The sequence below is a fragment of the Orcinus orca genome, chromosome 7, assembly GCF_937001465.1.
Source record: "Orcinus orca chromosome 7, mOrcOrc1.1, whole genome shotgun sequence".
Taxonomy (NCBI): domain Eukaryota; kingdom Metazoa; phylum Chordata; class Mammalia; order Artiodactyla; family Delphinidae; genus Orcinus; species Orcinus orca.
In genome coordinates this window covers 48,649,110-48,665,877 of record NC_064565.1, presented here as the reverse complement: position 1 = coordinate 48,665,877, position 16,768 = coordinate 48,649,110, and the positions used below count along the sequence as shown (strand labels likewise).

Here is a 16,768-nt window from a genome sequence, read left to right as displayed (position 1 = left end):
GATCCATATGGATCATGCTGTTTGCATGGTGCTTTGTAAAAACATTTTTTGTTGTTGTTATGTGCGTTGATAATCCTGCAAAGTGATCTTACATTTACCTGGTTGTGACTAAGCTTTGAGGCACGTAGCCACAGTCTGTGCACTACATCAAATTTAGTTGCTTAAACCTTATACTTATTGGCTGTTACATGTTTTTGTCATTGCTTGGCTTTCAGTGTGATGATTGTTTCACATTCAGTAACCATAAATGTGGACGTGACCTACTTAATTTTTCTATATTTCAATGCAGAATTGAAGAGGATATTGCTCCAGGGCTCAGGGTATGGAGAAGGGCATTATCAGAAGCTCGCAGTGCTGCACAGGTAGCTCTGTGCATTCAGCAGTTACAGAAATCAGTAGCATGGGAAAAATCAATTATGAAAGTTGTAAGTGTTTTTATTTAAGAAATACTATAATTTACTTTGTCCTGTTTTTTTTCCAATCTTCAGATATTTCTTAATTATGCATTACTTATTGTCAAAATAATGTATGCTGTACTTGAGAATTTCCTTAATTCTTAAATACTGTATAGTTTGATACTTTCCTCCTTATTTTGAGCTTTTTGAAGGAACCTACCAAATGTTATCTTTCATTTTTTTAAATCTTGTCTTTCTCTCCTTTGAATATTGTTTATAACTCTGACTGAAGTTGTCTTCTCCATTCTGTCAACATAATAGTTGTTAATCTGAATGTTTTGAAGGCCCTTTCAATCTTGTAAACACTCCAGTTGCTAACATTATCTGCTAGGTACGTTCACTTCATTTCTAAAATATCTATATTTGTATCAATTTTCTTTTCTTAATGCCAGAAATACTTAGCTAAGTAAATACAGAATAAGCAGAGAGCTCTTCCTTTATGCACCAATATCATGTTTTGGGTTGGCCAAAAAATTGCCTTAGGTTTTTAAGTAAAAATAAAAGATACATTTTTCATTTTCACCAAGAACTTTATTGAACAGCGTATTCACCCTTTTGTTCCACTACCTTCTACCATTTTTCAGGCAACTTCATAATTCCATCTTCCCAAAACGTTTTATTGTTTTGAGCAAAGAACTGATCCAGGTGCCTTTTACAGTCTTCCAGGGAATTAAAATTTTTTCCATTAAGAGAATTTTATAAAGCCTAAATAAATGGAAATCCAAAGGTGTAATGTCTGGTGAATAAGCTGGATGAATCAGAGCTTCCCAGCTAAGCTGTAACAGTTTTTGCCTGGTCATCAAAGAAACATGCAGTCTTGCATTATACTGATGGAAGATTATGCATTTTCTGTTGACTAATTCTGGACACTTTTTGTTGAGTGCTGCTTTCAGTTGGTCTAATTGGGAGCAGTACTTGTTGGAATTGATCGTTTGGTTTTCTGGAAGGAGCTCATAGTAGAGGACTCCCTTCCAATCCCACCATATACCGGCCTTTGGTGTGGTTGGTGGTGTTTCATTTCGCTTGCCCCACTATCTCTTCCATTCCACATTATTGTACAGTATCCATTTTTCATCACCCATCACAATGTGTTTTAAAAATGGAACATTTTCGTTATGTTTAAGCAGAGAATCGCATGAGGAAATACGGTCAAGAAGGGTTTTTTTGCTTAATTTATGTGGAACTCAAACATCAGAGCGATTCACATAACCAAGCTGATGTAAATGATTTTCAGCACTTGATTTGGATATTTTGAGTATGTTGGCTATCTCCCGCATGGTATAACGTTGATTGTTCTCAATTAATATCTTGATTTGATCGCTGTCAACTTCAACTGGTCTACCCAACCGTGGAGCATCATCCAGTGACAAATTTCCAGCGTGAAACTTCACAAACCACTTTTGATGTGTTCAGTCAGTCACAGCACCTTCTCTATACACTGCACAAATCTTTTTTTGCATTTCGGTTGCATTTTTACCTTTCTTGAAATAATAAAGCATAATATGCCGAAAATGTTGCCTTTTTTCTTCCATCTTCAGTATTAAAATGGCTACACAAAAATTCACCAATTTTGATAAGGCTTTTTTTAAATGCACGCTGATATGATAGGTGTCACATACAATCTAACAAAATTGTTTTGAATGAACTTATAGACAACTAAGTGTTACTAAAGCCATCTTGCGGAAAAAAAGCAAACGAACCTTTTGGCCAACCCAATATTTGGATATAGTTGGCATTGAGTAGATCTTTTAGTCTTTCCTTTAACAGTTAAAAATGTTTTTTCTCCTTCTTTGTTCAAGCCCAGTTAGTTATCGTGTAGTGGCCTCTACTTTGTACTAGGCAACAAATGCTATATGTTCAAAATAAAAGCTATATTTCTTATATTTTCCAGAGAGAGATTTATTTTAAATCATGTACGTGTCCCTTTTGCCTCTTTTGTATCATATACAGAAATATCTATTATATGTAGACTTTTATGAATTTCTTTAACAGTTGCTTTTGAATTACAGGTTAACTTTAAAATTCAAACATTTGAGATTTGTTTTCATGAATGACTAAGGGTAAAATACCTATTTTAAATAATCTTCGCCAAAGAAAAGAAGTGATTCTTAAATAATTTAGCATTCTCTCCTTCCTTTTTACCTCTATACTTAGACTACTCAATACTTTATTCATTCTATACAAATAAATTTGCTTTCTTCTATGGTTTTTTTCACTTCTTTCTAAAATGTCCATGGAATAATGAATCTGCATTTTTCACAATATGCTCAAATTTAGGTCTTTCCCTATATAGATTAGAATTTACTATAAGTTTTAAGGCATTGTTCAGGTCATCTGGTAGCATTTTTACCAGGTAAAAATAATTTTCCTTCTAAAAATTATTATTAAAACCAGTTTTAAAGTCACCTTAGACAAATATATTTGGTGAAATGTAGGCTATAATGATAAAAAAAGATTCAATTCCTATATCAGAATGAAATTTGTACAGTTACTTTTCTCATCTACACCAAAACAATCATCACAATGTAGGCAGTTTTGTTATAACCTATACACAGAAACCCAAAACTTGTACCAAATTCTACCTTTATATTAGTGTACTTACTTTCTGCAATCTAAAGTTTTATTTCAGGTTTTGCAAACTTCTTTTCTATTGTTATTAATAAATTAATATACATTCATCATTATTTAACTCCATCTCATAATTTTTATTTCTTTTTTTAATGTTTAATAATACAATATTTGCTATAAAACTACTTTGAAAAGAAGGCAGAGTTTCTTATTCAAAGATTAATGAGCACTTGGTAACCTTGAATTAGAAATGTAACAAAACCTATAATAATCCTCATAAGAAGTCCTAAAAAAAAATGTTAAAGTGCTCAATGTCTTTAGAAATATCCTCTTTGCCAGAAACCATGCTTACTAGGAAAGAAGGAGCTGCCATGATTTGCCTCCAGATACTTCTCAGCCCACAATATGTTTTCTGTTGTTAATGTTAAGCAATCGGCAACATCCACTGTTTTTTTTTACTGTGGTAGCAAAGGAGTTAAAACCAAATATTACTACATTTGCTCTAACATATTGTGAGCTATTACTGTGGATTTTCAAAAATGTTATGAACTTGATACCTGCCACCCTTTCTTAATAAGTATCAGAAAATAATTTTATTTATAAATCATAAATGTGAGATGTAAGACAGGCTTCATAGTATTTTTAGCTATTGTAGAAAACAATGAGAATTTACTTAATGTTCATGAACCTGATTTTTAAAATTTATTGTTATAGGGATTGAAATATAACCTTCGAAATGTTATTTCTCAAAGAGTATTTTTATAATGGAAATTTTAAAGAAATAACTCAAATTTGGAGAAATAACACCATATTAAGGTATTTAGTGATGTGGTTATCAGGAAAGGTCATAAAATAAATACTTACTGTTGGGATATTAAACTCTACTGCTTTTGCTCTTAGTACATATGCCAGTTTCAGTATTGCATGTATATTACATATATTTGGTAGATATTTGTTAAGGTGAATAGCATGTATCTGCTGTTTTGATAAGATTCTTAAGCTATCATTGGTGTACGTATTGAGTTATGAAAGACTATTTTAGACATTCCCAGATTTAGATTTAATGTTTTATTGAAATTAATTTAAGTTTGAACAATTAAGCTATTTTGTTTTTAACAGTATATAAATGCATAACTTAAAATTAGTACAAATGATTTATAATTTAAATGTTTTAATTATTTTCAATTGAAATATAGTTGTACAATATTATATTAGTAATGTTTTCATTTTTTGGAATATTGATTACAGGACATTGTCTACTGTGACTGAAATAAAAACTAAATGTCAAAATATAATGTTAGTACTTACCATTTTTTAAAGCCATCTTTAAAGTTTTTACCTGTCTAATCTTCCTTCTTTCCCTTTGTGAAACTTGTTATACAGAATATGTGTGCATGGGGGAAAAAAAATCTCTTTATAGATTTTAAAGTTCTTAATGGTATTAGAAGTTTTTCAACAGAGAAGGAACAATTTTATTTTTAGTCCTAGAAAATAAATTATGACTTCTAAATTCTTTTATTTAATTTATTGTATCAATTTCTTTTTCCCTTAGAAATCATTTTGTAGGATCCATTTTCTACATTTGTGACACATGTTTGATTTGGGTTGATTTCCAAAGTTTCCTGATTTGGACATAGTCAAAATACAGTGACATCTTATTATTATTATTTATAATTCTGTTACTAATACATGTTCCTAATTTTGATCTTAAAAATTACTCTAACTCTTACTTATTTCTTTCTCAGGATATCATGAGGATGCTAAGATAAGCAAACGATGAAATATATTAAAAAATTAAAACACTATGTATTAAAGCTATTCATTGCTTTATGTGCTCTAATGTCATGTTAATTATTTCGTATGTTAATGTGTACATGCTTCTGAAGTGTGTGCAGGCATTCAACCTCTAGCTTTGTTTTTTGCAGTGTACCTGAAATGTGCATTTACCCCAACTGAACTGCTCACCCCATCATGTGGTCCATATCTGTGTAACGAGAGATACATAGATGTGTATGGCTACTGTATATTTGTTAGCAAGCGGAATGTTCATTACTAATATAAATTAGGAATTAATGGTGTGTTTAATATCCCCAAAACTATTATTTGTAGCAGAGTGTTAATTTTAAATGATTTTCCATGTATTATAGTACTGCCAGATCTGTCGAAAGGGAGATAATGAAGAACTGCTCCTCCTTTGCGATGGCTGTGACAAAGGCTGTCATACATACTGTCATAGACCCAAGATTACAACTATACCAGATGGGGACTGGTTTTGTCCAGCTTGCATTGCTAAGGTAAGACTGATCTAAAACTAAATTTTTTTTATTGAAGTATAGTTGATTTACAATATTGTGTTAGTTTCGGGTATACAGCAGAGTGATTCAGTTATATATTTTTTTTCAGATTCTTTTCCATTATAGGTTATTACAAGATTTTGAATAGAGTTCCCTGTGCTCTACAGTAAATCCTTGTTGCTTATCTATTTTATGTGTAGTAGTTTGTATCTGTGAATCCCATACTCCTAATTTATCCTCCCCACCACCACCCCCAGCACCTTTCCCCTTTGGTAACCATAAGGTTGTTTTCTAGAAATCTGTTTTGTATGTAGATTCTGTTTTGTATATAGATTCATTTGTATTATTTTTTAGATTGCACGTATAAGTGATATGATATTTGTCTTTCTCTGTCTAACTTACTTCACTTAGTATGATAATCTCTAGGTCCATCCATTTGTTGCAAATGACAATATTTCATTCTTTTTTATGGCTGAGTAATAGTCCATTGTATATGTGTACCACATCTTCTTAAACCAGTTGTCTGTTGATGGGTACTTGGGTTGGTTCCATGTCTTGGCTATTGTAAATAGGGCTGTTATGAACATTAGGGTGCATGTATCTTTTCAAATTAAGAGTTTTCTTCTTTTCTAGGTATATGCCCAGGAGTGGGATTCCTGGATCATATGGTAGCTCTATTTTTAATTTTTTAAAGAACCTTCATACTTGTTTCCATACTGGCTGCACCAATTTACATTCCCACCAACAGTGTACTAGGATTCCCTTTTCTCCACACCCTCTCCAGCACTTATTATTTGTAGACTTTTTGATGATAGCCATTCTGACTGGTGTGAGATGATACCTCGTTGTGGTTTTGATGTACATTTCTCTAATACTTAGTAACGCTTAATGCTGAGCATCTTTTCACATGCCTGTTGGCCAGCTGTATGTCTTATTTAGAGAAATATCTATTTAGGTCTTCCACCCATTTTTCAATTGGGTTGTTTGTGTTTTTGATATTGAGTTGTATGAGCTGTTTGTGTATTTTGGTTATTAACCCCTTGTCAGTTGCATCATTTGCAAATATTTTCTCCCAGTCTGGTAGGTTGTCTTTTTGTTTTGTTGGTTTCCTTTGCTGTGGAAAAGCTTTTAAGTTTGATTAGGTCCCATTTATTTTTACTTTCATTTCTTTTGCCTTGGAAGAGTGATCTAAGAAAATATTGCTATGATTTATGTCCAAGAATGTTTTGCCTGTGTTCTCTTCTAGGACTTTTATGTCTTATGTTTAGGTCTTTAAACTATTTTGAGTTTATTTTTATATGTGGTGTGAGGGTGTGAGGGAGTGTTCTAATTTCATTGATTTAGCAGTCCAGCTTTTCCAACACCACTTGCTGAAGAGACTGTTTTTTCTCCATTGTATATTCTTACCGCTTTTGTTGTAGATTAATTTACTGTAGGTGTGCGGGTTTATTTCTGGGTTCTCTATTCTGGTTCATTGATCTATATGTCTGTTTCTGCCCCAATACCACACTGTTTTGATTACTGTAGCTTTGTAGTAGTGTCTGAAGTCTGGAAGGGTTATGCCTCCAGCTTTGTTCTTTTTCCTAAGGATTACTTTGGCAATTCTGGGTCTTTTATGGCTCCATATAAATTTTAGTATTTTTTAAGTAGTATTATTACTTAAAACTTTTTAATTGCCAGATCAAAATGAAGAGTTTTATGGGGATTTTTTTTGAGATATAATTTGTATACTGTAAAATTCATTTTAAAGTGTGCAATTCAGTGGTTTTTAATATATTCACAAAGTTGTACAACCATCACCACTATCAAATTCCAGAACATCTTCATGATCCCCAAAAAGTATGCTTGTACACATTATCATTCACTCCCCATTCCCCTTCTCTTCTCAGCCTTTGGCAACCATTAATCTATTTTCTATCTCTGTGGGGTTGCCTATTGTCATTACATATACATCAAATCATACAATATGTGGCCTTTTTCTTTCACTTAGCACAATATTTTCAAGGTTCATCTGTGTTCTAGCCCTTCATCTTTAAAGTCAAATGATATTTCATTATATGGACAGAATACATTTTGTTTATCTGTTCAGCTGATGGACATTTGGGTTGTTTCTACATTTTGGCTTTTATGAATAATGCTGCTATGAACAGTCATACCCAAGTTTTTGTATGAATATATGTTTTCAATTTTTCTGTTATATACCTAAGAGTAGAATTGCTAGGTCATATGGTAATAAGCATATGTATTTTAAGTCACTTTCCAGTCACATATAAATTGGAAACCTGTGAATTCTAATACTAATTGATTAAAGAGTAGCACTATGATAAAGTAGAAAGAAATGGGTTTTAGAGTTATAAAGTAAGGAGTAAGAAGTGTGAAAGGGTTAGAATGTATTGAGGGCCAAACTCTTCATTAGGTTTTCCCTATCTCAGACACTCTCTTCCATGTTTAATCTCTTGACGTAGTTACTACCAGTAACTACCACCACTTCATAAACTCAGTTTCAAGCATCCATCTCTCCACTGCCTCCTTTCTTTCCTGTTCACTCCCTCTAGTGCTCCAATTCCAATAATTCTTTGATCTCATCAGGACCTTCAATTCATTTATCTTAAGACCTTTTCACTGTCCCTCTCCCCATTCATGTCCTCTCTTTCCTTCTATAATCACTGCATCCACCTTTAGCTCCTGTGCCTCTCTCTCACTTGGTAAAACCATCATTCTGGTTAATCCAACTCTATGACTTCTCCGGCACCTATATATACAGATACAAAGGTATCTTGAATGTGGCTGGAGAAAACACCCACCCTTTTAAATTTAAGGCTAAGAGGGCCTTTAGTGGTACCTGATAATTTACTGTCTCCTCCATCCTCATTCTCAGCTGATGACCTTACTCCCATTTCACTATGATAATGGAAGCCATCAGAAGAAAATATCACAAGCATCCACCACCACACTTACCATCCTTCCTATATCTGGGCTCTCATACTCTACCCTCCCTCCTGTTGCCATGAACTGCTTGTGTGCCCCTAACTAAGCCAATAACCCCACTTGTGCTTCAGATCCCATCCCCTCTCACCTCCTTAGGAGAATGGCTCCAGCAGTTCTGTCTTCTCCTGCATCAACAGTTTTCCCTTCTACACTGGGTTCTTTCTCATCAGCCTACTAACGTGGTACTCTTTCTCCCATCTTACAAAAACTAAACAAAAACCCTCTTTTGGCCTCACTTCTTCCTTGATCCACTTCCCCCATTTCTCCCCTTCCCTTTACTGGAAAGTTTTCTGTCTGGTTCTTTCTGATTCACTCTTAAACTCACTCCAGTCATATTTTCATCTCCACAGCTTCTCCAAAATTTCTCTTACTGTGCCCACAAATGACTTCCACATTGCTCGGTCCAGTGATCAGTGCTTAGATCTCATCTAACCCATCACTTACATTTGATAGAATGGAACTTCCCCTCCTCCTTGAAATTCTGTTTTCACTTGTCTTCTAGGATACCATACTCACCTGATTTTCTTCTTGCTTTTGCTCCTTTTCAGTCTCCTTTGCTGGTTTTTCTCACCTCCCAGATCTATAAATATGGAGTGCTTTCTTAGCTTCAAAGATATATCTGTAAAATGGAATCGTATCTGCTTTGCGGGAATTTGTAAGGATCAAATATTGTGTGTTTGAAGGTTTTTATGACTTTAAAATTCTGTGATCTATTTTGGGGGGGATATATTTATATTAATACCTTATTATATTTTAGGCTATACTTTACAAAATAGCAGAGGTCTCACATGGCACCATATTCACTAATAATTGCTTTTTTATTTCTCATTACTTGATCATTTTTGTTATATATAGTTACATGTAGTTTAATAATAATCTTCCCTGGTGGTACATAACTTATCTTTTAACTTCATAAATGTCAAGTTATAGAAAAGTGTCTCTAATACTTTATGAATTACTAACAAATCAGTGTTTTAATTCTTGGGGGTATCATCTGGTAGGCTATAGGAGGTTTTGTTTTCTGTAAATTTGCTTAAATTAGAATTCTGGCTATCTATCATTCCAGGAATGGACTAGAAGATGTGAGGTGTATGATCTCATCTAAACCCTTCTATGTAAATGCAGCTTTCTAAGCCTCTGCTTTCTTGTTTTTTAAATGTGGTGGATTAGGTGTTATGTTTCTTACAGCAATAAAAAATGTTAAAAACACTGGATTTTGGTAAAGATTTTTAAAGTTAAGATTTTTAAAATATCTTTCCAGTAATTCAGTTATTTACAAATATCTATATTATACATCTTGCTCTCAAATAGCTATTTCTGCATACGTCATTGTGACTGTTTTTATTCTGTGTATATGTGTGTTTTCATGCCAATATATATACATACACTATGTATATATATTAAAGATAGATATATATACTTTCTCTCAGGATCACAGAATCAAAAAAACTTGCATGTGTGTATATATACATACTTATACACACTCATACACACACACACAAGAAATTTTAAATTCCAGTGCCTACAAAAGCCAAATAACACAAAAGAGTTGGGACTGTAGCAAACAGGAAAGTCAAGCCATGGCCCATTTATATGTGACAGACATTGCTCAACTCCAGCCGTCATGCAGACATGTGGGCCCAGTGTTCCAGGATCTACCAATATTTCATTATGGTTTTTATGCATGCCCTCCCAAATGTTAAATGTTGGCAACAAATTCAGGATTTTTACAAGCATTATGAGCCAAACAACAACACATTCTGTGGGCTGTTTACAGCCTCTGAGCCACCAGTTCACAACTTCTGATATATAGATATACAAGCATAACAGAAATGAGCCCTTGTATGTGTAATCTGATAGGTTCGGCTTAAAATATCCTGAAGTTCCTCTTTGGATTTGGGCTCTAATAAGATAGAAAGGGTGGGGAACGGGGACTTCTCTGTCCAAGAACAAAGTCATCAGTAACAGAGCAACTGTGTAAAAGCTTGCTTTTAAAAGTGTATGTGCATAGGGCTTCCCTGGTGGCGCAGTGGTTGAGAGTCTGCCTGCCGATGCAGGGGACACGAGTTCATGCCCCGGTCCGGGAAGATCCCACATGCCACGGAGCGGCTGGGCCCGTGAGCCATGGCCGCTGAGCCTGTGTGTCCGGAGCCTGTGCTCCGCAACGGGAGAGGCCACAACAGTGAGAGGCCCGAGTACCACAAAAAAAAAAAAAAAAAAAAGTGTATGTGCATGATCTAATGAGGTAAGCTGATAAACATCATTTATAAAAGAAAGAGAGAGGCTCCATTGTCTTTTTAAAACATCGCCAAAGTTTTTATTTCTGTGGATTTAAATTTCATGTTTTCTTACTATGAGTATTAATTTGTTAGAATATGATCCCAAGTATTGGGATCCGTAACATCTTATAGAAAAACCCGAATGAACTTTTTGGCCAACCCAATAGTATTTTCGTTCAAATAGGAACTAGGAATTTTGACCCATTATTCATGAAATTTTGTTCTTTTTAAGTAACACAATTATTCAATCTAACTTAATTTAATCTTCATTAAATAGACCTTTTCCTCATGAACTAAGCATTCTCTTTCTCTTTTTTTATGATTTCAGAGTGCTAAAATCTCAGTGTAATATAAAAACTCAAAATAATCAGATTTTAGTGAATAAAAATTAATAAACTAAATGGAGAAGAGACTTAGTAAAACATTTTAATTATTCCAGTTAGTTTCAAGGGGTAGTGATTCTTTCATATGGTATGGGGAAGATGTTAGATTTATGGTTTGTTTTATTATTTTAGTCAATTAAAATATCTCTTTAACTATACTTTTAACCTACCAATAGAGAAACAAATAATTTTAATTGCTTGATTAAAAGCAATTTTTAAAAATAATGCTAGAAGAGGTCCTGAAATCCTCAAAGAAATTGGTATGAAATACTCCAGAGAAACGTTTTTCAGCCAAATTCATTTCAAGGATACATCCAACTTTAAATTACAGCTGATTGATATCTGACCCTAAGTCTTAAGTCTAAGATTTCTTAATAGTCTGGGTAAGAGAGGAAATAATTTGCTAAAAGAGGATAAACACTGTTCCGGAAAATTAAAACAAAAACCATACATTACAGGGTCTTTGCACTGATATTCTTCTATGATCTGATATATTTATTGTAGTATTGTAAAATCTGAAAATACAGATTTATTTCGCTATTTCTAGGTTGGGGGATGTGGTGGGCAGCTATTGTTATATCAGTGTGCTGCCTGTACATTGTAGTTAGATTGCGTAAGGCCATGTTGAGTTTTTTTGAAGTTGTTTTTTTTTTTTTTTTTTTCGTGTAATTTTAGAGCTAGAATGACCGTACGAATCGTGTGGCTTATCTTTCTTATTTTACAGGTTAGAAAACAGGGACTCACAGATATTTTTGTACAAAGTTCCATAGCTAGTTACTGACAGAGCCATAGCTGGAAATCATATTCTTTGATTCCAAATATAATCTCTTTTATACTATTTCTTTATTGTTTTCCTCAAAAACAGGCATTTTTTTCCCTCTTCCTTCACCTCTGCTTTGTTCACATCTGGTAACCACAAGTTTGTGGAACTCTATTCTTATAGAAAATGCTTTTTTTCTTTACCTAGAAAGAAATATCAATTTCCAGTAGATCTGATCATTTACAAAGGACTTTTTCTCTATTGGACACTTCATGAGCTATTTTCCTTGTTTTGGCCTAGCTTCTTAATTATCTCAACTTTCTTATTAATAAGATCTATATTTTTGTTTATATTCAACCTTTGTTCTTAATTATACTGTGCTCCAAAAGATAGTACTTTTATATCTTTAAACTCATTCAGTTAGTGACCTAGACCAGGGGTCCCCAACCCCCAGGCCTCAGACTGTTACCTCGGTGGCCTGTTAGGAACCAGGCCGCACTGCAGGAGGTGAGTGGCAGGGAGCGAGTGAAGCTTCATCTGCCGCTCCCCAATCCTCCCCATTGCTCGAGTTACCGCCTGAACCATCCTCCGTCCATGGAAAAATTTTCTTACGTGAAACCGGTCCCTGGTGCCAAAAAGGTTGGGGTCCGCTGACCTAGATTAAAGAAATACTGCTGATAAGTTCTATAGTTTCGAAGATGGATTACCACGAGATCAACATCTTCAGATTTTAAGAATTCCTAAAATAAATTTTTCACGCTTTATTAGATTTTTGCCTCATTATTATGGGAGAACAAATTCATAGATCTCTCTTGAAAATAATAAAATGATCAACCTTTGAGATCAGAGATAATATTCTTTTTGTTGGCCCTGTCAGGCTTTCCTAACTTAAAATAATAAAAGGCCTGTAGACAGTTATTTTTCTTATACCTCATTTCCTTTTTTTTTTAAATTAAAGGCAAGTGGTCAAACTCTAAAAATCAAAAAACTTCATGTCAAAGGAAAAAAGACTGAGTCAAAAAAAGTCAAGAAAGTAACTTTAACAGGGGATACTGAGGATGAAGACTCTGCATCTACAAGTAGTTCATTAAAAAGAGGAATCAAAGACCTGAAAAAAAGAAAAATGGAGGAAAATACTTCTATTAGTTTGTCAAAACAAGAAAGTTTTACTTCTGTTAAGAAACCTAAAAGAGATGACTCCAAGGACCTAGCTCTTTGCAGGTATTATTTCAGTTTTCATGTACTGTATATTTACAACTTCCTATTTTATTTGCTTAGAAATCTTCTGCCATACTAAAGGCAACTTTTTGACAATTTGTGTAAGTAGTAAATGAAAGTCTATAGTATAAGTAAATATATTCTTTTATCTTTTTAAATAAATTAATTTGCATTTTTTACTTGAAAGATTATGAAAGGTAAATTTTTAATAAAAATAGATATTTCTAAAGCATAGATACTGATTTCAGACATTGTTTTCTTTAGTATGATCCTTACTGAAATGGAAACTCATGAGGATGCATGGCCTTTTCTACTTCCTGTAAACTTGAAACTTGTTCCTGGTTATAAGAAAGTTATTAAGAAGCCTATGGATTTTTCCACAATTAGAGAGAAATTAAGTAGTGGACAGTAAGTAAATCATTTCAGTTCGATATTTATTGAATGCTTGGTACATGCTGGGTACTTTTCGAGTGAGCTAAAAATACATTAACAACAAAGACATAGGCTCTGCCTTTGGAGAGGGATGTGTGTGTGTGTCACTCGCTTTTGGTCAGGGTAGTATAGTATGTAAGACAAATCAATTAAAATTATGTAAATAATTAAAAAGCAGTGTGATAAAGCATTTTGACATTGGAAGGGCACCAAACTCAGCCTGGAAGGTAAGGAAGAGTATCAAGAAAGCCTCCCAAAGTAAATTACATGTAAGCTAGAGCTTGTATTGTACATCAGTGGAATATTGACACTGTCTCATGTGGATTTAATAAAAATTGACTCTGTAATATTTTCAGATTATTACAATGTAGAGATAGAAGATCACTGGAAATTTTAACTATTAAAAGCTTTATTGTGGGGCTTCCCTGGTGGCGCAGTGGTTGAGAGTCCGCTTGCCGATGCAGGGGACACGGGTTCGTGCCCCGGTCTGGGAAGATCCCACATGCCGCGGAGCGGCTGGGACCGTGAGCCATGGCCGCTGAACCTGTGCGTCCGGAGCCTGTGCTCCGCAACGGGAGAGGCCACAACAGTGAGAGGCCCACGTACCGCAAAAAAAAAAAAAAAAAAAAAAAAAAAGCTTTATTGTGAGTTGTTGGAGAATACTAAAAATGTGTTTATTAAATGTGGAAGAAAATTATTATTTGCTCCTCTCTACTATATTCTCTTTGTGATCCTATCCAAAGAGCAAAATGACTTCTGGCCACAGTTAATGATCTTTGTTAGATTGCCTCAGACTTCTTGCCAGAGGGTAGCAGCTGTTAGATGTTGGCATTTAGTTGGTTCTGGACATTGGACACTGGTTCTAAACATTTTGGAGCCACAAGAATAAGGCTCTTCTCTTACAAAACAAGCCCACACAAAAGCATTCCATGTGTTAATGGCCAGGAGCTGTGCATCTCCCTTCTCCATTCTCCCTGCACCCTTTATTCCTGCATACCAGTTTACCTTAGTGTAGCCCATGCGCATCACTTCAAGCAAAGTCATAAATAAGGAGAAAGAAGGAACTTTACATTTAAAAAAACTATAACATATATTTAATTGCATTATTATTGTTATTATTATTATGTTCTTTCTAGATATTCTTTTGGTGAAAATCACTGTAATCTGTAATTTAAACTCAGTTTAGAAGAGTTGAGTAGAACTTAACTCATAAAGATCAGTGTCTGTCTTACATGTATCAGATGATTTACGAGACTGACCAAATGACTAGTTTATTTCTCTGGAGGCTGAACTGTCAATCTTTTAAAGAATTATGTCTGTCCCATTTTATTATTTTTTAATTTCGAAAGGGACCTGCCTAAATTCCGAAAACATTAAAACTATTGGTTCTTTTTTTTTTTTTTCGGTACGCGGGCCTCTCACTGTTGTGGCCTCTCCCGTTGCGGAGCACAGGCTCCGGACGTGCAGGCTCAGTGGCCATGGCTCACGGGCCTAGCCGCTCCACGGCATGTGGGATCTTCCCGGACCAGGGCACAAACCCGTGTTCCCTGCCGTGTCGGCAGGCAGACTCTCAACCACTGCGCCACCAGGGAAGCCCAAAATTATTGGTTCTTATATGATCCAAATAGCAAAAACTTCTGTCTATATATGAACTGGTTTTTTTGCTTTTGCTTTTTTTTTTTTAACATCTTTATTGGAGTATAATTGCTTTACAATGGTGTGTTAGTTTCTGCTTTATAACAAAGTGAATCAGTTATACATATACATATGTTCCCATATCTCTTCACTCTTGCGTCTCCCTCCCTCCCACCCTCCCTATCCCACCCCTCTAGGTGGTCACAAACCACCTAGCTGATCTCCCTATGCTATGCGGCTTCTTCCCACTAGCTATCTATTTTACATTTGGTAGTGTATATATGTCCATGCCACTCTCTCACTTTGTCACAGCTTACCCTTCCCCCTCCCCATATCCTCAAGTCCATGCTCTAGTAGGTCTGTGTCTTTATTCCTGTCTTACTCCTAGGTTCTTCATGACCTTTTATTTTTTCTTAGATTCCACATATATGTGTTAGCATATGGTATTTGTTTTTCTCTTTCTGACTTACTTCACTCTGTATGACAGACTCTAGGTCCATCCACCTCACCACAAATAACTCAATTTTGTTTTTTTTATGGCTGAGTAATATTCCATTGTATATATGTGCCACATTTTCTTTATCCATTCATCTGTTGATGGACACTTAGGTTGCTTCCATGTCCTGGCTATTGTAAATAGAGCTGCAATGAACATTTTTAACTTCCATAATTCTCCAGTTCCTGGATAGAGGATGAACCTAAACCTCAAAATAAACAGGCTTACACACACAGAAGTACCAAAAGATCTGCAAAATCTAAGCTCCCTTTTTTCTTTCTTTTTTTTTTTTGTTATGTGGGCCTCTCACCGCTGTGGCCTCTCCCGTTGCAGAGCACAGGCTCCAGACGCGCAGGCTCAGCAGCCATGGCTCACGGGCCTAGCCGCTCCGCGGCATGTGGGATCTTCCCGGACTGGGGCACGAACCCGTATCCCCTGCATTGGCAGGCAGACTCCCAACCACTGCGCCACCAGGGAAATCCTAAGTTCCCTTTTGAGAATGAGCACCAGTAAATGGAGGAGGTCACAGCAGAAGCAAGCAGAGAGAAGCAGTTCTGTATAATCCTGTTTGTGATGCCAGGTGTGGGAGACAGAATTCAGAGAATTCAGACTCCTCTCACTTCGACTTATTTCATTAAACCCGAATTAATGAGCTGGACCCAAACTCACAAACAGTATTTCAAATTTCAAACTAGAAACTTAGAGAACAGAGGGGAGGAAGTGCCTCCTTTAATGAATCTTTCTGGGTTCCATCAGCTTCCCCTTCCTTCTGTTGTACTTATTTCATCTAGAATCTCGCCTAAAATTCTCTCCCGGATTTGTCTCCCTAGTGCTAATCATTAACCTTTTCTTGTAGTAAGGAACGGTCTAAAGAGATAAATATTTCTCAAGGCAACTTTAAAATATTTTATAAAAATTATTCCCACACATGTTATATGATTGCATTTATATGAAATGTCCAGAATAGGTAAATGTATAGAGACCAAAAGACAAGTTGATGGTTGCCACGGGCTGGGGATAGGAAGGAATAGAGAGTAAATGCTTAATGGATAGAGTTTCCTTTTGGGGTAATGACAGTGTTTTGGAACTAGGTAATGCAATGTTGTGAGTGTGCTAAGTGCCTTAATTATCTACCTTAAATGGTTAATATGATGTTATGTGCATTTCACCTTAATTTAAAAAATAATAATTCTCAGAAGAAAAGGAAAATGGGTGAGGTTACACAGGGCTGACAATTCTGTGAGCTCATTACAGATAAAG

The 16,768-nt window shown here is 35.1% G+C and overlaps 1 protein-coding gene across 22 annotated transcripts in view; it reads left to right on the top strand.

The window, feature by feature from the left end:
* BAZ2B (bromodomain adjacent to zinc finger domain 2B) overlaps nt 1–16,768 on the top strand; it is a 398,760-nt gene that overhangs the window by 376,488 nt on the left and 5,504 nt on the right. For 21 of the 22 annotated variants that reach the window (XM_033421795.2, XM_049712004.1, XM_049712003.1 and 18 more), the window contains 4 exons: nt 290–425; nt 5,171–5,317; nt 12,686–12,948; nt 13,210–13,353. In XM_033421795.2, the coding sequence (XP_033277686.1) occupies nt 290–425; nt 5,171–5,317; nt 12,686–12,948; nt 13,210–13,353 (690 nt within the window). Of the gene's footprint in view, nt 1–289; nt 426–5,170; nt 5,318–12,685; nt 12,949–13,209; nt 13,354–13,733; nt 14,022–16,768 lie in introns of all 22 variants that reach the window. The other variant, XR_007478277.1, reaches the window with a different exon arrangement.